At 36.6% G+C, this 21,332-nt stretch overlaps 2 protein-coding genes across 2 annotated transcripts; both read right to left on the reverse strand.

Annotated features, from left to right (window-relative positions):
• Nucleotides 1-263: 263 nt before the first annotated feature.
• Nucleotides 264-4,860, reverse strand: LOC21400693 (probable UDP-arabinose 4-epimerase 3). The gene is made up of 10 exons (XM_024176358.1): nt 4,624-4,860; nt 3,725-3,849; nt 3,034-3,147; nt 2,799-2,906; nt 2,573-2,664; nt 2,228-2,369; nt 1,904-1,998; nt 1,574-1,703; nt 1,314-1,458; nt 264-1,204 (listed from the first exon to the last, which is right to left on the reverse strand). The coding sequence occupies exons 2-10, from the start codon at nt 3,845-3,847 to the stop codon at nt 963-965; spliced, it is 1,191 nt and encodes a 396-aa protein (XP_024032126.1). The 5' UTR covers nt 3,848-3,849; nt 4,624-4,860; the 3' UTR covers nt 264-962.
• A 4,202-nt stretch (nt 4,861-9,062) lies between these two features.
• Nucleotides 9,063-14,828, reverse strand: LOC21400695 (protein PAT1 homolog 2). The gene is made up of 5 exons (XM_024176369.1): nt 14,435-14,828; nt 13,417-13,565; nt 12,790-12,846; nt 12,443-12,518; nt 9,063-11,651 (listed from the first exon to the last, which is right to left on the reverse strand). Exons 1-5 carry the CDS (start codon nt 14,484-14,486, stop codon nt 9,580-9,582), a joined length of 2,406 nt encoding a protein of 801 aa, XP_024032137.1. The 5' UTR covers nt 14,487-14,828; the 3' UTR covers nt 9,063-9,579.
• Nucleotides 14,829-21,332: the final 6,504 nt, after the last annotated feature.

The following is a 21,332-nucleotide window of genomic DNA, read 5'->3' on the forward strand; positions in this document are numbered from 1 at the left end:
CGTGTAGTTTTTTCCATTTAGACGGTGAATACTCAGTTGGAGTGAATTTGTGGACCCCTCCGTGCCATTGAATGAGATGGAGGAGTTTATATTCGAACTCGCAGTTCTTTCCGGAGCAGCACTTTCCCTTGGCGCCGCTGAGTCCTTGCTGGCTGCACCGGTTAGTGCTGTCTTCCACGAATTTTGGCCTGCCATAGAAAAACCCTAGATCGGAGCCTAAGGCTCTGATACCATGTAGGAAAAGAGGGCAGATTAAGGAGGAAAATCTAGAGAGCAGAAATCTCTCTCTTTCTTATTATTCATAACATAGGTTACATTAGTTTAGATAGAAGAGAACAATATCTCCGGTTCCTAGAATTAAGGAGCAAGAAAAAGGAAACAGAACCAAATCCGGAAATATCTAAAACAGAAAATATTCAAATTCTAATTTCCTGATTCTATGGGATATTATTTCCTAACTTTCCAACAGTTATGAACCCTTTAAATTAACTTCTGAATTGTAATGGGGAAAAGTGAATGTATGCAATGGATTTCTGGGTATCAAAAAAAAAAGAAAAAAAAAAGGCAATGTATGCAATGATTCAGGCCCAGCTGAGAAAGTGGAAGCGTAGATAAAATATTTACATAACCGCTTTGATCTTCATATACAGTGGAAGTATAAATTGTTTCTGTAATTATATAATTTAATGTTCTCTCTCTTATTTCTTTCTTTTGTTTTCTCCTTTAATTTCTTTTTTCATTCTCTTTTGTTGTGCGGGGAATGGGCAAAGTATCAAAACTCATCTTCCAAAGCACCTTATGAACTAAAGGGGAAGGACTTCCAGCTGTGTGCGCTAAGAAACCTTTCCCAAAACCCCAATGGCTTATTGGGAACAACCTGCCTCACAAATAAAAACCCAATGCATGTCTAACTCTACGATTGTTTGAGGTTTCCTACTTTCCTTGAGAACAATTTGTGGTCACTATTGACCTATAGCAGCAGGTGGGCCATAACCATTTAGATGTGACTTTTGCCATCTCCATGCAATCGCTAAGCTCTCCTGAAGGTCCGTGTACCTCGCTGTCCAACCTAACTCCCACATTATCTTGGACGGGTCGCTATAAACTTCAGCATAATCCCCGGGCCTGCGGTCAAGGTATTCGACCTTTATGTCCTTCCCTGTTGCCTTCTTGCATGCCTCCACAAACTCTTTTACTGATCTACCTGTAATCAAAAGAATATCAACAATCTGCTGGAGAACCATGCAGGAAATAGAGAAATATGCGGGCTACAAGATACCCCAAAAAAAAAGGGCGGGGTGATCAAACAATACCTTTTCCAGTGCCAACATTATAGATTCCAACCTTCCCAGATTTTGCATTGGCAAGAGCTTTCACATGAGCATCAACCAGGTCAGTGACATCTATGTAGTCCCTCACACAAGTGCCATCAGCTGTTTTATAGTCTGTTCCTTTCACCTAGAACCAATATATTCACTATTCACTTAGCACCGTGAAAATATCATTTTTCAAACAGGACTTGAACTACCTGAAACTGGGAAAGGGAAAAAATGAACCTAAGAAACAAAAGTACCTTGAGTCCAGGAATAATTCCTCTAGCTGCATCGAAGCAGGCACCAGATATCCGACCTTGCTCGCGTAGTTCAGGATGGGGAGATTCTCCTAGTCTTCCCTCTGGGTCCGATCCAATCACGTTAAAATATCTGCATTCATAGTTTATCCACTTGTAAGTTGGTCGGTAGTTGCACTCATCCAAAGATTCAGCCAAAAGGAAATTCTCTTTAAAATGAGATTTTATAGCATGTTATCTAGACTGAGGGTGGTAAAGGGAATCTCTTCAAGTTGAAGCAGAATATAACAAATAGTGAAACAACAGAAAAGAGGAAAATTAAACACCACCAACCTTAAGATCATGATAGCCATGTCTGATTTTTTCGAAAAGTCTAGTATGATATCTTCAGCCATCTTTTTGGCTTTGCCATATGGATTAATTGGCACCTGTAAAGGTACATGAACAATGTATGATGAAAGTTATTCGAAGAAAGTCATAGTTTTGAACACACTTTGTTTCCATGGATGTTCGCCTAAAACTCGCAAAGTGGGCTATAAAATTTTTTTTTTTTTTTTCTTCTCTTGGAATTAGGTTCAACCTATACTTTCTAGAAAAGCAATGCCAAAGAGTTTCAAGGTAGGAAAATAGATTCGAGAATATAAGTGTCTATCTCACTTGCTCAGTTTCTTCGGTGATGGGCATCTTTTTTGGTTCTCCATATGTTGCACAAGTACTGGAATAGATCAATGTCTTTACTCTGTGAGCTGCCATTGCCTCTAGAACTAAAAGGGTATTTGATGTGATGTTGTGATAATATCTGCAATTGAAGAGGAAAATGTATATTTGTCCTTGAATTACACATCTCTACAGATTAAATTTTTTTCCGCTATTGTAGCTTCCGTCCTTTTGGCGTCTAGATGAAAACATATTGATTATGGCAAGCAATCAAATGGAAATAAAAGAATGAGAATTACAACTGCAAAACACGAAATTTTAAGTTGAAAGAAAAGGAAAGAATACCTGAGAGGCTCAACTGTGCTTTCTCCAACATAAGCAACGGCTGCAAAATGCATTACTACATCAAATGCATTTTCCCTAAAAATTTTATTGATCTAAAACTTCAATCAAGGACAACAATAAAATAACAATATGATAATAAGTGTTTATATATTTCACTATCAAGGGAAAATGAGAATAATGGACTAAAATCATGTCCATTCAAATAAAATACAAAAATTTAGGATACAGCTTTTGCATCTCCAAGGTCAGCATAAATAAACTGAAGCCTTCCTGGTTCAGGAAACAAGTCTTGAAGAACTTTAACAGCGCCTAGATTTCCTCGAGAAAGATTGTCCTGTCAAAGGTGAGTACTAAATTTAGATATTAATGTAAACAAGTACTCTTTTTTTATTTTTTTTTTATGTTTTTAGGAAAAAAATGGTTTGAGATTGTGTATGTAGGAGATGGAATATATTATATACCACAATGGTAACACGGTATGAATCATTCAAGAGTCTAAGTGCAGCATGAGATCCTATATAGCCAGCACCTCCAGTCACCAAGACATGTGCCACCCCTGGTTTCTGAATGGAGAACTTCACATACAAGAAACAATATAAATAGAGAGAGAGGTGCAATCAAAAAGGGTAAATTTCAATAAATCTAATAAAATTTGAACGCTTCAGAAACACGTACTACCGGTACGGTATTTTTTTCCGATACCCTGTTGTGGAATTCTTCTAATAATCTATAAACTTAATAAGAAAAACAAAATGAAATAAAAGGAGAGTGCGAGGGTGCTATCAAAAAATTTGATGAAATGTAACTGAATTTCGACAGTTCAAAAACATGTTCAACTGATACGTCTTTTTTTCATTTGGATACCATGTTACAGAATTTTTCTAAATTATGTGTCACCACAATTTGTCTGTAGACTTGACGAAGATTTTAGATCATGAATTGCAGTTCCAAACGGGATAAAGTTTGATTAGTCTTTCCTAATCACACATAATCTAATCGTAAGTGCAATTTTTGAGATTGGTTCTCACACTTTTGTTTCTTAATAAACACGTTTCCATTAATCTAATACACTTGAATCAAATTAAGAACAAAAGGAAAGGAACAATAGTTAAAGCAGCGAGTGCATGGCAGGCACATAAATCAGAAATATACCAAGTTCGGGCTGCTAAAAATAGGTGACTTCCTGAGTGAAAAAATGCAAAAAGTAACGAGGAAAACAGCCACAAAAATCCTGGCAGAAACATTGCTAGTCCTTTTTGTCTCTGCAAAATCCATGCCTGCAATCACAAATATATATATATATAATAAGTATATTAGACAACAAAAAACATGCAAAGATTTGATTTTATAATGGTTCAATTGTATTTAACGCGTAGTTCTTTAAGGTACATATAAACCCTGATTTATTAAGTAATCACAGCATTCTTAACCATCATAAATCTATTAGAGTAATTTAGTTTTATATTTGAATTTGTAATTCGTAATTAGTTATTTTGTGATAAAGTTTTAATTTAGTCTATTTCGTATATTTAGAAGAAGATTAGGCAACTTGTTAGAATTTGAATTACTTTGTAATATATATGTATATATATATCAATAATTATACATATAATTATTATCAATGATTATCAATGGAAAGGCTATGCCAATATCTTCAACCATTCGTAATAAAATCAAGGGGTTTGTTTGACATACAGAAAATTAGACAGAACCCAGATATGATCAGTAGTTTAAGGTTAAAGTTTCTGGTAATAATCCTGTTGAGATATATTGCTGATATTTGATATTCATTATAAAGGTCAAATCACAAAAGTCAAAAAGGACAATTATGAGAAAAAAAAAAAAAAAAAAAAAAAAAAAAAAAAAAAAAAAAAAAAAAACTTTGAAACATACAATAAGGACAGGATTTTCTACACAAGATAGATTGAATGAATACTAGAACAATGACTCTGGCCAAAAATAAATACATATAAAAATCATATATAGAAAATACAAGATTTTGAAGGATTTGAATGACCCAGAAAGAGGATGATTCGCGAGAAGAAAAGTACCTGAAATCCAGAAACCATATAATGAAGAATACTGAATAATTGTGTCAAGAAATTAAGAGGAGAAATTAAAGTGATTGCTTTGAGAATATGATCCTGAGTTTCGAAATATCGGAAGGAGAGACAAGTGGAGCAAAATGCAAAATGAAATAACCATCCGAAAAGTAGTTAAAAAGGAGAGAAATTAAATCACTACCATCAAACTCAGAAAAGACTTGGACCTGGTCTTGGTCTTGTGGTAATTGCGTTTTAAAAATTGAGACACAAATAAGTGCATCATACATGCCTATTGTATATACGTCCATGCTTGGCCAACATTTCTTTTCTTTTTTTCTTTTTCTTTTTTGTGTTTTTTTCCCTTCTTTTATCTTTTTATCTTTTTTATTTTTTAGAGCGTGCCCACAAAGTTTGTTGGCAACTTACTCAAAGAAGAGAGGAAATAATGATGATTGTGAATAAATGAATCCTCGACTAAACTTCTCAAGGCCATTTTCTATTATTTATATAAATAAGATTTTAATCAGTAATATATATATATGATGAAGATCTTATGTATATGATCAGAATATCTCAATTAGTTACAAGAGTGCGAATTCAAAATACAAAGAGATGCTCTTAACATAATTGATTTTAAGTGGATTCTGATGATATGCTTTGAGTTTGAGGTTTGAATTTCGTATTTGTTGAGGAATCAGTTGATGTTGTCTTACACAAAGGCTTGATCTCTAATACTTACAACGTCAAAAGGGGAAAAATGGCTAATATTTGGTTTAAATAAAAAATAAAAACATAAAAAACCAAAATTAATTGTTTTTTTTTCTTTTTATGTATGTATTAATGTATATGTATGTATTTTAGAAACAAACGGAGGGAAGTGTACATAAAGCATTACAATTTTTTTTTTTTTTTTTTGGCATGAGATGCTTTTACGGCGATAATAACGTGATTCATAACGTAAGACGTATATATGGATAAAGACGGCATTTATATAGAAGAGGAAGGTGGGTATTGTTGTGAATGATCACATTTTTTCTCCACAAAACAACTTTCATTGATGAAAAACATGACAAGCAACTTATCATGAAGTAAGGATGGATGGCTTATATACTCAAAAAAAAAAGGATGGATGGATGGCTTTTACACCTTGTTCTAGCAGAAGGCAAGAAAAAATGAGATAGAATTACACGTTTTACCCCATAATCACCAAACCTCCTAATTCTATCTTTTTAAAAAACTCTTACCATTTTTATTTATATTAGATATTTTCATCACAAATTAAAAAGACTAAAATACCCACAAATTATGGATCATACTATGACTGACGCCGATGACCGGAGGTCAACAGCCGGTGTAATCTATCAGGTTATGGTCGGAGATCCGCCGGTGGCCTGTGTAATCTCTCAGGTTATGGTCAGAGACTCGCAGGTGGCCAATGTAATTAGTTAAGTTATGGCCGGTGGCCGGCCGGTGTAATCTGTTAGGTTATGGATCATAACCTGTCAGTCAGGTTATGACCGGCGGCCGGTCAGAGACCCGTCGGTGGCCCGTGTAATCTATCAGGTTATGGCCGACCGGCTGGAAACCCAAGCCTCCGGGGTCTTCAGGGGCCGACCAACGATGGGAGACTGCCGGCATATCTTATAATTTATCAATGGACCATTGAGGGTAACTTTGAAATTTTAAAAATGTTTAATTTAACTATTTTCATTATTTTAATTGTAAAATGGTAGAAATTAATGTGCTAATCTTTGAGGGTTAGAAATAGATTGGGATGCCTATTTGAGGGGTGTTTCCCTTGTTTTCTCAAAAATTAACGAGAAATAATTGTAAGAGTATAAGAAGGAAGAAATATTAAGTGAAGAAAAAAGTGTGTAAGAAAGAAAAGAAATGGAGAGTTAAAATTCAATAAAATAATATTTCTCTCTATATTGGTTTCTATATTTTACTATTTATTTACCTTACTTATATAATAGCATATATATACTATCCTTAATTTATAACAGGTATTAAGGTCTCGTTCATTTCACCGATTCGAGTTTTCAGTTCTAAGTTTCTACAGTAAAAAGTTCTTAGAAAATGTCATATCAAACTTTTTCTGCTACAGTGAAAAGCTCTCAAAAAATGTCACATCTCAACTCGAATTAAAAACTCAAATCTGTGAAATGAACGATGCATAAGTTGTTAAGTCAAAGCATATATATATGTGTATATATATTTATATGCGTGCAGTGTGTATGCGTCTCCTTAGTCTTCAAGATAGGGACGGCACAACCTAACATCATCGCTCTCTTCCTCAAACTTTATTAGTTTTCTTTTAGTTAGGCTTTTCACTTTTCAGAGGAGGTTTATTTGTCTATTTTATTTTCCTTAAAAAAAAAACAGCCAAAACTTATTTTTCTCAAGAGTAAAAAAAATATATATAATAGATTAGTGTGGTAATCTTCTCCTATATCCTTTTCGATTTTAAAGGAGAGGCAATAGTAAAAATTAATAAAACAAGATACAATTTTCTTCTTAAATTAGACCTTTTAAGATGGAAGTTCATGTCTTTAAAAATCTAAATTCCACGTGATATCAAAGTCAAACCAACTTAAATAAACGGCTAATCCATACAATATAAGATTAGTGAGCTCTAAGAGCATCATTTTGCAAAGACATGTAAAGGATAAAAACAAATATGAGCCCCATATTATTTAAACACAAAAATAAACACCACCTTATAAAGACATTGGGTCACTCAACTTAGCAAGTTGAGCTTTTAAGGTGAAAATTTGAGGGCTTGTTCTTTTGAAGTTTAACTTGAGTATAATTTTTGAGTTGAATTTGAGTTATAACTTGAGTTGAACTTATAACTTGAGTTTGTGTTTGGTTTTGTACATTTGAGTTATGGTTTGAGATAAGAATCTTTTTGAGTTTGTGTTTGAGTGAGTCAAAACTTGAATTTGTATTTAGATAATATTTTAATAAAAACTCAATGCTAATGAAAAATTTTAATAAGGTATATGGGTCGGGTTTTATTCGTCTTTTCGTTGTCAACGCATAGAAAAAAATCATCTCAATCAGAATTAAAACGAAAAAGTTATAGTATTTTTAAGAATAGAAAAAATACTGTTTATTAATTTGAGTTCGAGTTTCTAAACTCGAGTTGAAGGGAAAACTTGAACTCAAGTTTTAGTCATAAACTCGAGTTTGAACTCGAGTTTAAACTCGAGTTTAAACTTAAAAGAACATGAACTCGAATAAAGTTGTAACTCGAGTTGTATTTTTTTGAGTTTTTCACTCAAAAGAACACGCCCTTTAAAAGTCTAAATTCTATTATAATATTAGATCTCGACTAACTCAAACGAACGATTTGATCCATTCAATATAAGATTGATGACTCCAAAAATAGCACTATCCTAATAAATGACAAGCTACCTTCAATGAAATGAGGTATCAAAGACAATATGGAAACATTTAGCACATGTTCGTTTCACATGAATAAGAATGTAAGAGAAGTGTTTTAATTTTCACTTATTTATGTGATTGCTTACAAAAGTATGAATAATAATTTGATTCTATAAAATATAAAAATGAAAAAAGAGAATGCGAATCCGAACTTTCCCTCAGTATTTGTCATATTGCTTATAGGTTAATTGGAATGAGCACCAGCTTCACTAATATATCTTTATGAAGCCAATGATAATTTTATCATGCACAATGACATTTCAATAATTAGTAAGCACTAGAAAATTTTAAAATATGCTATTTCACTCTCTCTTAAATTGATAAGATTGATACTCCTACATTTAGTAAACACTAGAAAAAAAATTAGACCATTTTCCATTCCACTTCCCAATAGGCAATAGATAAGCACAACTTAAAAAGAAAATAAACTATCCACATTCTTTTTTTCTATTATTTTTTTAGCACTACCTTTTATCATTTCATATCATTTCTTTACTAATGCTAAATATCAATACGGGACACCACACAAGAAAAAATATAGAAAAGAATCTGAGAAACCGCAGAACATCCCCCAGAAATGGAAATCCCATGAAAGGGGCAACAAATAAAGGAAAAGAAGTGACATGTAAACAAAGCAAAAGATAGTGAGCATAGCATTAGGAGCAGAGCAGATAAAGAGTACATTGATTCAAATATATATGTTGCGCTTATGTAATATTATCACCTTGGTCAGAAGAATAAATGATCCAACAAAATCAATATGGAAACAGTTTTCCTCCTTTGAACGTTGCAACTTTCTCATTCAGAGTTTGTCAGAAACATTACTCCCCAAAAAAAGAAAAAAAAAGAAAAAAATAATAATAAGGAAGGTTACACCCCCTGCAGCCCAATACAAAAAATGATGAAGGCACATAAAATGATAAAACCTGACCATCTCATTAAAAAGGGGGAAAACCAAAAGGTAAGAGAGAGAAAAAAAAAAAAAAAAAAAAAGAGAGAAAAGGTTAGCTATTCTAACAGGTGCATCACTGCAACATCTCCCCAGACAAATAATCAACGTCGAAGATGACCGGAGTTTTCTAAGGTTCTGTAAAAACTACCCTGTACATACACTACCCCTATGCTTCCAGTTTTGGCTGGAGTTCAACACAGAGCACCAAAATAAAGCTCCCCGGAAGAACCCAACTTCTAGTCTCAAACTCCCCATCATCAAGTATTTCATCATAATACACATTTATGCATATCCCTATAAATTCATTAAAACGAGAATTACAGTTTCTTTTTTCTTAAGCAAGGTAATAAACAAGAAAAAGAAAAGAGCTTAAACAGATAAAAGGTCGAAGCCTTGAAATGGCCACGACGTAAGGCATGCTGTTGCCCCTGGCGCCCACAATGCTACCACATTCCACTCTTAGCAGATTCATATTGTGAAAGCAATTGAAGATGTTCAGAGACATGCTGCCCTTGACAGTATGTTGACATGTTTAAAATTACACGCGGTTTTCTGTCCTGTTAACCCCTCACTGATTCGGAGTTCAATTGGCCACCGCTACTCCCACGGGTGTTGATTCCAGAAATGGGCATTGATCGCTGTGCGAAATCCGATAAAAGCTTTCGCTGATGCTCATCTGTGTGAGGAAGACTGGCTCTTAGAAGTTCCACAGGCATTTCTCGGTGTATTGCTTTTGCTGCCTCTGGACCAATTACCTCTGTGCTAGGTTGGGTCTGTGCATATATTGATTGCACTATAGTTTCGTATTTACTCAGGCAATACTTAGTAAGAAGGCCGAAAAATTCATCAAAGGAAGCCTGCCAGAGAGCGCGATTAGGCATGCTACAGTTTCCAGCAGCATGTGGATCAGTCAAAAGTTCAGTTGCCCTTTCCAGAACAGACTTCAGGATGACCGTTGCTCCATCCCCAGCAGGGCTTCCAAGGGGGCGAAGTGGCGGCTGCTCTGTAGAACAGACAACCGCAACAAGACAAGCACTTAGTGCCCGAAGATCCATTCCATTCACGCATGCAGACACCGTCTTTGCAAGATTAGCAGTTGCCTCAACTGCTCCTTGATCAGATGGAAGGCCACCAAACAAAAACCTTAAATGACGGAATATAGCCATACAAACAATTCGGACAAGCTCACTACCAGGGAAAAGAAGTTGAAGGAACTTAGAAAGGAGCTTCCGGCCCTTTGGAAGAGAGACTAAACGGAGGAACACAAGATCATCCTTCGGTCCCAGCCCAATTGCATGGCTATTTTTCCCAAGTGGATCAACGAGCTGAATTGATGCTGCCAACCCTTCAAGCAGCATTTGCCGCCTTCGCCTAAGCTGTATGCCTCCATCTTGGGACTGACCATATTGTAGGAGCCGATCAATATCATCGATATCAAGAAGAAGAGAGAGGCCATCTTCGATGGTTATTCTAGCAGCAAGCATTGGTTCTTGTTCCAAAGGTCTCTCAGAAACCTGCTCAGAACTGCCATCACCAGAACCAGTGGATGGAGGATCAACTTCAAGAAGGGGACGAGGCCTACGTATAGAAGAGAGGGGCAATCTCCCAAGAGCATCAACTGAAAGATGAGAATGCTGATCTGTACTATTGCGTCCACGAGATGGAAGCTCCCTCAAGTGAGATGGGCAGAAAGGGTGTTTTAACCTCGATCCAGAGGCTTTTTTGGCTAGACTTGCCTGGTGATAGTAATCATCTATATATGGATCATTGCTATGTGTCGCAGCATGCTGCATCTTAAGAATACTCTCTATCTCTTCGGATGTCATGTGCTTTGATCTGAACTGCAACCTGCCACTATCACTTTTTTGACTACTAGTATCAAAGCCCGCTTGAGAAAAACGATTTTGCTTGCCTCTGTGTTTTGGTCTTTGCTCTCTTATGTCAGACAATCCAAGCATTGCTCTGTGAGAGGAAGATGGATGAGTATTATAAAGCTGGGACTGCAGTGCTGCAAAATGTGCCAAGGAAGGTTGAACTGAAGGATGCAGTCTCTTCTGTTGCGACAGCAGTTGTTGGGACAAAAGCCCATTTTGATGTGACAGCTGTTGTTGCAATATATTATTTAAAAGACTAGGGTGATCCCCATGCAATATTCCAGCATGGCTGACCCAATGATTTTGAGGCCTGCTATTAAAAGACGGGCCAGGATTGGTGAACTGAGACATGTTCCCTCCATAATGCACGCCATGAGGCAACCCAGCCAAATGAAGATTAGCGTTAGATAAATGAGAGAGGTTTGGTGCAGAGAAGGGCAACTGGGATCCACCAGAAATAGAAGATTGATTCGCGTGGTGTGGCGAAGCCTGCTGGGACCTGCTTCCAGGTGGAGGGAAAGATGTGAAGGCTGATTTGGGCACTATAATTGGTTCAGTGGAGAAGTGCTGCTGCACAGGTTCCTGTGGGTATGAGGATGTTCTGTACAAAGAAGATTTTGAATCTCCAAAATGACCCGAAGAAGCTTGTGGCTGTGACGACCATCTCTTCCCTTCCTGAGTAATATCTGTATCAAACATATGCTGATCCAACCAGTTGGAGAAATCAGCATCTTGCACCCAATCAGCAGCAGACGAACCTGAAGTGAACTCACAATTAAATGAGGCATAAAGGAATCAAAACAAAATGCACACGACATTGTTTAACAATTAATTATTTCATCCTACAGCAAGGAACCACGACCAAAGTGCTAGAGCGTTTAATTATAATAATGTGTGATAAAAGAAAATGACTGGGTGAACTAGAACAGAAGCACTATATGCAGTTTATAACCTGTAGAAAGATTGGTAATGTAAACAACAAATCAAAAAAAAAAAAAAATTTTAACCGATAGTTTTCATCTCAATGGAATAAGATACCACTAATACAAGCACAATCAGTGTTTTCCTCAAAGCTTAAAATGTTAGCAAGTCGCCAACAATAGTTTATATTGCAACACATTATATGCCCCTTTTTACTCAAATTTTACTTCTTTTCAGTTGATTTCACTTTAAATTCAATCAGCAATTCTTCCTTTTGCTGCAGAAAAATAGTTTGTAATTTAGATAAATACTTCAATACCTGCTAGTTTCACATTAACATTACTTAAAGCATCAGTTTAGTTTACAATAGTAAACTTTAATTTTAAGACACGAGAAATACAATTAATCACAACCTGAAGCATCAGTTTAGTTTACAATAGTAAATTTTAATTTTAAGACACGAGAAACACAATTAATCACAACCTGCAAAATACTATTTCATATTTGATGAGAAAAACTAATTAACAGATTAAAGTTCTCACAATTCAATAAAAGAACGCTTTCTGCGACTAATGTAGTTATCAAATGCCACTGATCATAGGATGACAAGTTCAAGTAAACCACTCACTTTCACGTGAAAAGGATCCAGAACCTCTATCACCAATAACACCTGGGTGTCTTGGTCCCGTTACAACTTTGTTCAACTGCATTAAGGGCAACAAAGTCACAATTTGCAGACATTTTAAACCATAATATATATTTTCTCTGTTGAAAAGAAACAATACTTCATTAATACAAAAAGATGACTGTTTAAGATTACAGCGTTGTAAAGGAAAAAAAAATAGAACAATTTAATTTAAGAAATGGCAACAACACATCTTGATGTAATAGGACTTGACTCGTGAATATAATGCAGTACTAGTATAAGGTAGATTCATTAACGTCTTGTTGCTCATCAAAGTAAAGGAATCTGACCTTTGCAAAAGTACTTGCAAGATCGTCTATATCAGACAAAGATCCAAAACCTGCACTCTGGAAACAGCAAAAAAGTAACAATAAGTTCATATAAACAGTAGTACTATACAAAAACAATGAAATTCAGCACAATAACATATTACTAAAATAGAAAGCAACAACTCAGTTATCAAAGGAAAGTTGTGATGACCAATGGCATCAAGAATAAGAGTTTATTTCTCCTGTATTCTGTGTTGAAAGGAGTTACACTTCTTAAACCCTTCCGAGATTATTGTACACTTATATTTGGTTCCTACATAACAAAGTGGCTCTCAAAAAACTAGGGAAGAAACAAAAGGAATTAAAGACTTGCATATTATAGAACACATTTTAAGTCTTGACACAAGCAATATATATGTGTGTGTGTGTGTGTGTGTGTGTGTGTACATACATTATCAGCGGCAACTAATCAACTTTTAACAAGTCGACTATAGAAAATATTTACTACAAGGTGAAATACACTACGGCTAAATAAAGCAGCATTGAACCAAACAGGAAGACATTGGAGTGATACAAGACAAACTAAATGCTCATGATTTTAATACTTGCTTCATGATCCATTATAAGATTAGGAGATCAATTATCTACCTCTTCTCTCTCAAACAAATGGTACTCAGTATCAACAGAGCCAAAAAGAGTCTTGTCATCCTCTTCTTCTTCCAGTCCCCCGAGCTCGACTTCGTCCCCAGCATTTTGACCGAAAAATTCATATCGGGACGCATCAAAGAGGGCATTGTCTGCAGGATAACAAGACATTTCAGGTGCAAATAACAAGATCACTCGTGTGTTTGCAGCTACAAAGGGTTAGAGATAAGCACGCAAAGCAACAAGAAGTTCACAAAAGCACAATTGGACGACGAACCTAAAGATAATATTCATTATGCACAATTTAAGAGAAAAATACACACCCCAACGGTTTATATTTATTGGCAGGGCAATTCCCGTCTACCATTCACTTTCAAATTACAATATCCACAATAATTTAAATATTCCCCAGAAACCTCTGGGGAAAAGGGGACTAAAAACCTTCAGATCAGTGATTTAAAACAAATTGTTAATAATTTTAAAAAAAAAAAAGAAAAAGAAATACAAAAAACATAAAGAAAAGTATAATGCTATAGCTATTCGCCAAAATACCAACTCAGAACCATAGTAGCCCGAAATTAAAGTGTAAATTCCTATAATAATAATAATAATAATAATAATAATGATAATAAAACAAAAAAAATCAAACAAACTGCATAAGCAAGTTCGTGCAGCTAAGAACAAACATAATTCGTATGCAAAAGCAAGAGAACGCAAGAAATTAAAAAAGAAAAAAAAAAGACGTCAAAGATAAGAAAACAATCATTTTGATATTAGAATTCTGCGAATCCCTGGTTGAGAAAAGATAACCCGAATCTCATGCTTCAAGATGCATCAAAATTCCTCCAATTAAAAAAATCATAATCATAAGAAGAACAATAATTATTTATTTATAAGAATTTCCGTACGAAACTCTTCACCAACAACAAAAACAAGAACTCCATTAAGCTAAAACCAAGATTCTCCAAAAAGAGGGAAACAAAAAAACGAGAACGCGAGAGATCTCCGAGGTGAGGCTTACTGGAGGAATTCTCAACGAAGTCTCTAAAATCCTTGCCATCAGATCTCTCCATATTTACAAACCCAGCAGCCTCCAAAACCCTAGAAATCCTCAGCTCAACCGAAATCGCAAAATCCTCTCAGCTGAGCTCAGAAATTGAAAAGGAAACGAAACGAAATTCTAGGGAGTCTAAAAGGGGTCAAATCGGGGGGTGAAGAAAACCGAAACGACATGAAATCAGAACGACGAAGGTCACAACAACATCACACACCTCTCTCCACAGAGGGGAGAGAGAGAGAGAGAGGAGAAGAGAGAGAGAGAAATAAGGAATATAAGGCCGTGTTTGGAAATTAGGTCATTACACACACATAGAGAGAGAGAGAGGAAAATTGAAGAAGACGACTTTTGCATTTGGGGCACGTGCTCCGTCAGTGAACAACGCAAACAAAGAAAATTAATATGCAAAAGAAAAACCATTTTCATTTTTTTTCCTTTATTTATTACTTATTTTATTTGTTTTCATAAATTTTGTAAGAGGAAGAAATGGTGACGTGGTGGGAGACGATTGGCTGACTCCCAACTGTATTAAGAGAATTTAAGGAGTTGGATATTCCAACGCGCAAGATGGATCCGATTCTTGTTCGAAACCAACCAGATGGTGACACGACTTTATGATGAAAAAATGGAATAGATATTTTGTTTGTTTTTATCTCAAAATTCGGAACACCGAAATTCCACCGCATCCGCTAAATACGGATTTAATTGCCAATATTACCCTTTCAAAAAATATTATTATTATTATTTTACTTTTTTCTTAATTATTTTTAGTTCACTAATCACTGTCAAACTGGAGCTTAAGCATATGCGTAAGCCCTATAAATAAATAGATTAAATAATTTTAAAACTTAAAATGTGCGAAAATCCTTTAAATATTTATGTGTTTGTATGTGAACGTTCCAAAATTACATAATTTAAATATAAACTGCATATATATTAGCTTTTGGTCTTTTGAAGGCTGATGAGTTATGAGTAAAAATTAAGCAATCTATATGTAAATTTAATTTGGTAAACGAGGCTAAATTCCAGCTAGGGTCCAGCAAAACTAAAAGCTTACTAACCAAGCTTTACTTTTTCATTAGCAAAAAAAAAAAAAGAAAAAAAAAAAAGCTTCACTTTTAAAATCATGAAAAAAGTTTCTCGAATAATAAAAATAAACTCTTTTTATATTATTGACCCGTTTATTTTGCATTTTGAAAATGATATTGAAATATTAATATAAAAATATTGGTTTGAAAATCTAGGTTTGCATTGTTATTGGTTGCAAAAAAGCAAAAAAAAGTTGTGTTTTTGTTTTTGTTTTTGTTTTTGCATTTTTTTTTATTCGAGTTTAGAATTTAAATTTTGTTACATTAAAAAACTCTTAAAAATAGTCAAATTTAACTTTTTATTACAATAAAAAAATTCTCATATAAAATTAAATCTTAACTCGAATTAAAAACTCAAACAGCGAGCGGTCTTTCTCTAAAGGGAACGTGTCTTAGATATGGCCCCCTGGACTTTCAATCGCTCGTTATTCATCCTTAAGGAATATGAGGGGGAAGCCATTGTGGAGGAATAAGAATTCTGTTATAGTCCTTTTTGGATTCAAATCCATAATTTATCGCTAGATGCTCGGAGTTACGATATTGCGGAACAGGCCGGTAACATTATAGGGATTACTTTGCAGGTAGATGCGGATTCCAAGCGATGTTGTTTCGAAAAGTATCGTATGTCTATGGATGTGACCAAACCTCTTTGTAGAGGGGTTAAATTAAAATTGGGTGATGATGGCTCTTTCGTTTGGGGGGATTTGCAATATGAGCATCTTCCAGATTTTTGCTTTGGATGTGGAAGAGTCGGTCATTTGCTTCGTGATTGTTGGTTGTGTCCTCTACAGCTTCTAGAAGCGGGTGCAGAATTGTTGTATGGTCTTTGGCTCAAAGCTCCAGAGATTTATAGGCCGCCGACTTCGAGCCGTCGACTCCCTATCCAGACAAATCATTCTCTGAACAGTCGATTGGATAGAGGAGATGGGATTGAGAAATATAGACGTGAGGCGTGATAATAATATTCCGGTGCTTCAGGCTCAGCCGATGGTTGACGGTGGCAAGGTGGGCGGTTCTAGGGGAGAATCGGAGGCCCAAGGTTTCCAGGATTTTGATTTGAATTTAGCTTCAAATCAGGGTGATTTGTTTCCAAAAAATATGCAATCTGATCTTTTGATTTCGGGAAAGTTGACTGGTAAGGATATTCCTGTTACAAAAATATTTTTCAGCCTGGTTAATCACGTAAAAGAATCGAACATTAAAGAGCCTATTGAGATGCCACATGCTTTGATTAATGAATCATGTGTTCCCCCTGATCTTAATGGGAATAGTAGCATGCAAGCCAATACATCGTTGACAGCCTTTGAAGAGTAAGTAACTCCGGTTTTGAATTTCTCTTTCTCCGCTGGAGTGTGTGATCCGATAGCTCGACATGCTTCGTCTAAAGTGGGGAAGAGGCTTTCGAGGAAGTTTTCATTGCTATGTCGGGCCAGATTCTGTCAAAGGGGGCGGATGTTAAATCGGTGGCGAAACGGAAACTTACTGCTAGTTTTCAAGAGGAGAATTCTGGCCGGAAAAAGGCCGTTTTAATTGATATTACGAATAATGGAGCATCGGCGGAGGTTGTTCAGCAACCCCGCCGGGAGCCATGAATCTTATTGTGAGGAATGCACGGGGTTTGGGGAATCCCCGTGCATTCGATAAGCTCCGCATGATGATTCAAAGTTTTTTCCCAGGGTTGGTTTTCATTAATTAGGAAACCAGGCTTTGCGGGCGTGCGGCGGCGGCTGTTAGGAATGGGGCTGGTTTTGACGGGTGTTTTCAAGTTGATTATATAGGGCGAAGTTGCGGTTTGCTTTTGCTTTCGCGGAAGGAGTGGGTTGTAGATATAAAGAGTTTTTCTAGATTCCATATTGACTCCTTGGTGACTTCGCCGGACGGGTGTGAGTGGCGATTTACAGGCTTTTACGGAATCCCAGAGAAAGTTCAACGCCATCATTCTTGGGAGCTTTTCCAACACCTTAGGAGTCTTTACACTCTTCACGTGGTTTGTCGTCGAGGATTTTAATGAAAATTTTCACTTATCGGAGAAGCAAGGCGGTAGTGACCGTATTTACAGGGATTTGGATCGTTTTTGTGAAGCGGTGGATTCGTGTGGTTTAATTGATCTAGGTTTTCAGGGATCGGCTATGACTTGGAATAATCGGCATGATCCGCCCACGTCTTGATCGATGTCTTGCTTCTTTTTGATTGGAAATCAAAATTTTCGAATTCTCTAGTTTTTCATCGAGATTTTTTTTGTTCCGATCATCGAGCTCTCCACTTGGTTCTTGACTTTGGCTTAGTGGATTCGACAGTTAACCAGCGAAAGAGCCGCCGCTTCGTTTTTGAGCCTTTATGGTTGACAAATCAATAATTTAAAAATGTGATTTTTCGGGCTTGGTGTGAAGTTGATGTTCAAGGAGATGGCCGGCTTCTTTTGGAAAAGTTATCAAGCTGTACAGCCTACCTTAAGTCATGGAGTGCCGTTACTTTTGGTAACATTCCTCGGCGAATTATTGCTTTGTCGAAAGAAGTTGACAAGTTAAATAACCTCCCTAGTTGGGCCGATCACAAAGCACGACTGTTGAAGGTGGAGAAAGAACTGGATGGTGTTCTTGCTTTGGAGGAATATTATCAGCGATCTCGTACGGAGTGGTTAAAAGGTGTCTAATAGACGACAGGAAAATGAAATCAAAAGGACTGAACGCTCAGATTATGGTCCTCTAAACAAGAAGATGTCGTTGAGGAGTTGGAGAATTATTTTGGTGGAATTTTTTCTTCCACACTCCCGGACAATGAAAGTTTGGAAGCTGCTCTAGATGGGATTGATGTGAGGATTTCCGACACTATGCGAGCGGAATTAGATTCTCCTTATACGGCGGCCGATGTCATGCGTGCTCTTTTTGAGATGGGTGTGTGAAAAGCTCCGGGGCCGGACGGATTCCATGTGGGTTTCTATCAGGATAATTGGGAGTTTCTTCAAGCAGATGTCACTCGGGTATATCTCAATATTCTTAATGGCCATCAATCTATCAAAGCGCTTAGTGAAACTTATATTGTTCTTATCCCGAAGATCAGGTCTCCAAAAAAAGTTGTAGATTTTCGCCGATGATAGTCTCCTTTTTGGCCGTGCTGATGAGCGGAATTGTGAAACTATTAAGGATATTTTGAAGACTTACGGACGCGCTTCGGGTCAGGCGATTAATCTCTAGAAGTCTAGTATCACTTTTAGTCCGAATATGATTGATGATTGCATGACTCTGCTTATGAATCTATTAGGCCTCTCTAATGTTGCCTCTTATGATTCCTATTTGGGCAAGTGAAGATTATTTAATCGTGTTCGAAGCTTCATATGTGGAAAGGAAAATTGTTTTCTATTGGGGGTAGCGAAGTTCTTACAAAGGCAGTTGCCCAAACCACCTCCAACTATGCTATGAGTGTCTTTAAATTGCCTACGTCACTTTGTAAGGATGTCCAATCACTTATCGCCAAATTTTGGTGGGGAAGAGATTCAGAGGAGAGGAAGATACATTAGTTAAGATGGGAAAAGCTTTGTCGGGCTAAATCGGAGGGAGGAATGGGTTTCCGGGATTTGTCTTCTTTTAATCGTGCTTTTATTGCAAAACAAGGGTGGCGAATCATAACGGCTCCAGATTCTCTTATGGCATGAGTTTTAAAAGTTAAAAGGGATGTTTATTTTATATATTCGTCTTTAATTCTGAATAATGATTTATAATTTTTTATAATGTTTTTTTTTTATAAAAAATACACGTAAAATGAGAATAGTTCTAAATTATAATTCTGAATCATGAACCAAACTATTTTGACAATTCCACTTTTTTGGATGCAGAGGTAGGACGTAATGCCTCCTGATTTTGAATAATGATTTATAGTTTTTTATAGTGTTTTTTTCTTATAAAAAATACACGTAAAATGAAAATAGTTCTAGATTATAATTCTGAATCATGAACCGAACAATATCCACTAATGTATTTTGACAATTCCACTTTTTTGGATGCAGAGGTAGGACGTAATGCCTCTTTTGTTTGGAGGAGTTTTTTTTTTTTTTTTTTTTTTTTGGGGAGTTGATGGAAGGTGGGGATGGTCGTTCTTTGAAAATTTGTTATCATCCATGGCTACCTAGGCCACATAGTTTTAAACCCATTACAGTGCCTCAAGGTTCATGGGGGAATGTTACTGTAGATCATTGTATTTACAATGGTGGATGGGGTGCGACTCTTGTGAATGAAGTTTTTTGGTTGAAACTCTTGTAGATCCGCCTCTGAGATTGTTGAGTGGTCGGGCGCTTGCTAGGCGAATTCTTATCCTGTCGGCAGATTGAAAGGAACCGTCTCAGATTGTTAGCAGTGGATTGGTCAAGATTAACGTAGATGTTGTAGTGAAGGATGGGAAGGTCCAAATTAGAATAGTGATTGTGATTCGAGATGCGGGGGTAGTTTTGAGTGCTGCGACTTTACGGATATCATTATCGGGTTGCTTTTCTCCACATGTGGGCGAATGCATGGCGGTACGGGAAGGAATCGTGTTAGCTCAGCGACAAGGTTATTCTAGATGGATGGTTGTTGTTTGTGCCATCCAAAGTCCCCTTTCAAGATCACCGGATTCTAGTATCATTGGTGATATTCAACATAATATTTCTTTAGTTACTTATGGATCTATTTGCTATGTTTCTCGATTTGGGAACTATATAGCCCACATGTTAGCGTTTCATAGTTTTCTGCTACTTCTGATGTGTATTGACTTGATGTTTGCCTAAGGTTTATAGGGCCTTTTGTATGTGCTAATTTAGCAGCTTTCTCTTTTGAATAAAATGCAAGCCTTTTCCTCAAAAAATAAAAAATAAAAAATAAAATAAAATGTAGGAGATGACCCATTTCCCCTTGTTTTGGTAAATGGTCATATTTACCTATAGTTAGTGCTGAACTTTCGGGCGGCGGGAAGGCCCCTCTCGCCGCCCGAAAATGCTTTTCTTCGGGCACGGGCTCGGGTAGCCCGAAAAGAGTAAGCTCCCCGACAGCCTGCCGCCGTGGAAAAGCCGTCCCCCGCCGTTCGCCGATTTTTTTTTTAATTTTTCGGCAATACCTGAAGCTGCCCGAATTTGTGCCCGAATTTTTTGTGACCGTTGCCCGAATTTTGGTAACCGTTGCCCGAATTTTACCCAGTGCCCGAAAAATGCCCGATTTCTTTTTACCGTTAGCCCGAAAAATGCCCGAATTTTGAAAAAAACGGTCTTCTGCCCGACCCGAACCCGAACCCGAATTTTGCCTGAATTTTTGAACCCAACGGTCGGATTTTGTGTCGTTGCCTGAACTGCCCGATTTTTGCCCGAACTGCCCGAAAATTTTGTAGCCGTTGGACTCGAATTTTTGGGGGAAAAATTTTTTTTTTCAACCCAAAAATTTTCCTATAAATACCCCCCCTCCCCCCAACCATTTTCCTCACCCAAAACTCTCATTCTCTCTCAATTTCTCTTAATCTCTCTCAATTTCTCTTAATCTCTCTCAAATCTCTCTTAATCTCGCTTAAATCTCTCTCGAATCTCGATCCCTCTTAAGCGCTCTCAATCTCTCTTATTTTTCATAATGGCTTCTTCTGGTTATGGTGGTGATATTCCCATTGATGCCCAATTCAACATCGAAGAAGGGCAATTTCCTAATGTTTTTCAAACGCCGGAATCGTAAACTATGGAAAGAGTTGCTGATCAAACTGCAAATCCGACCCCTGGTGGACGTACTAGAGGTCGGGGACGCAATGGTGGTGGCACAAGTGGC

The sequence above is a fragment of the Morus notabilis genome, unplaced genomic scaffold (genome assembly GCF_000414095.1).
Source record: "Morus notabilis unplaced genomic scaffold, ASM41409v2 Scaffold568, whole genome shotgun sequence".
NCBI classification, from domain to species: domain Eukaryota; kingdom Viridiplantae; phylum Streptophyta; class Magnoliopsida; order Rosales; family Moraceae; genus Morus; species Morus notabilis.

Bases quoted from the DNA above. Each gene is read 5' to 3' on its own strand.
- LOC21400693 (XM_024176358.1), bottom strand. From the start codon at position 3,847: ATGGATTTTGCAGAGACAAAAAGGACTAGCAATGTTTCTGCCAGGATT. The intron at 2,665-2,798 runs GTATCCTAAATT...TTGAAGTTTTAG, and splicing joins ACCTTGGAGATGCAAAAGCT to ATCAATAAAATTTTTAGGGA. The intron at 2,370-2,572 runs GTATTCTTTCCT...CTTCAATTGCAG, and splicing joins AGCACAGTTGAGCCTCTCAG to ATATTATCACAACATCACAT.
- LOC21400695 (XM_024176369.1), bottom strand. From the start codon at position 14,486: ATGGAGAGATCTGATGGCAAGGATTTTAGAGACTTCGTTGAGAATTCC. The intron at 12,847-13,416 runs GTAGATAATTGA...TGCTGTTTCCAG, and splicing joins ATTTGTTTGAGAGAGAAGAG to AGTGCAGGTTTTGGATCTTT. The intron at 11,652-12,442 runs GTGAGTGGTTTA...AGTTCACTTCAG, and splicing joins TGGATCCTTTTCACGTGAAA to GTTCGTCTGCTGCTGATTGG.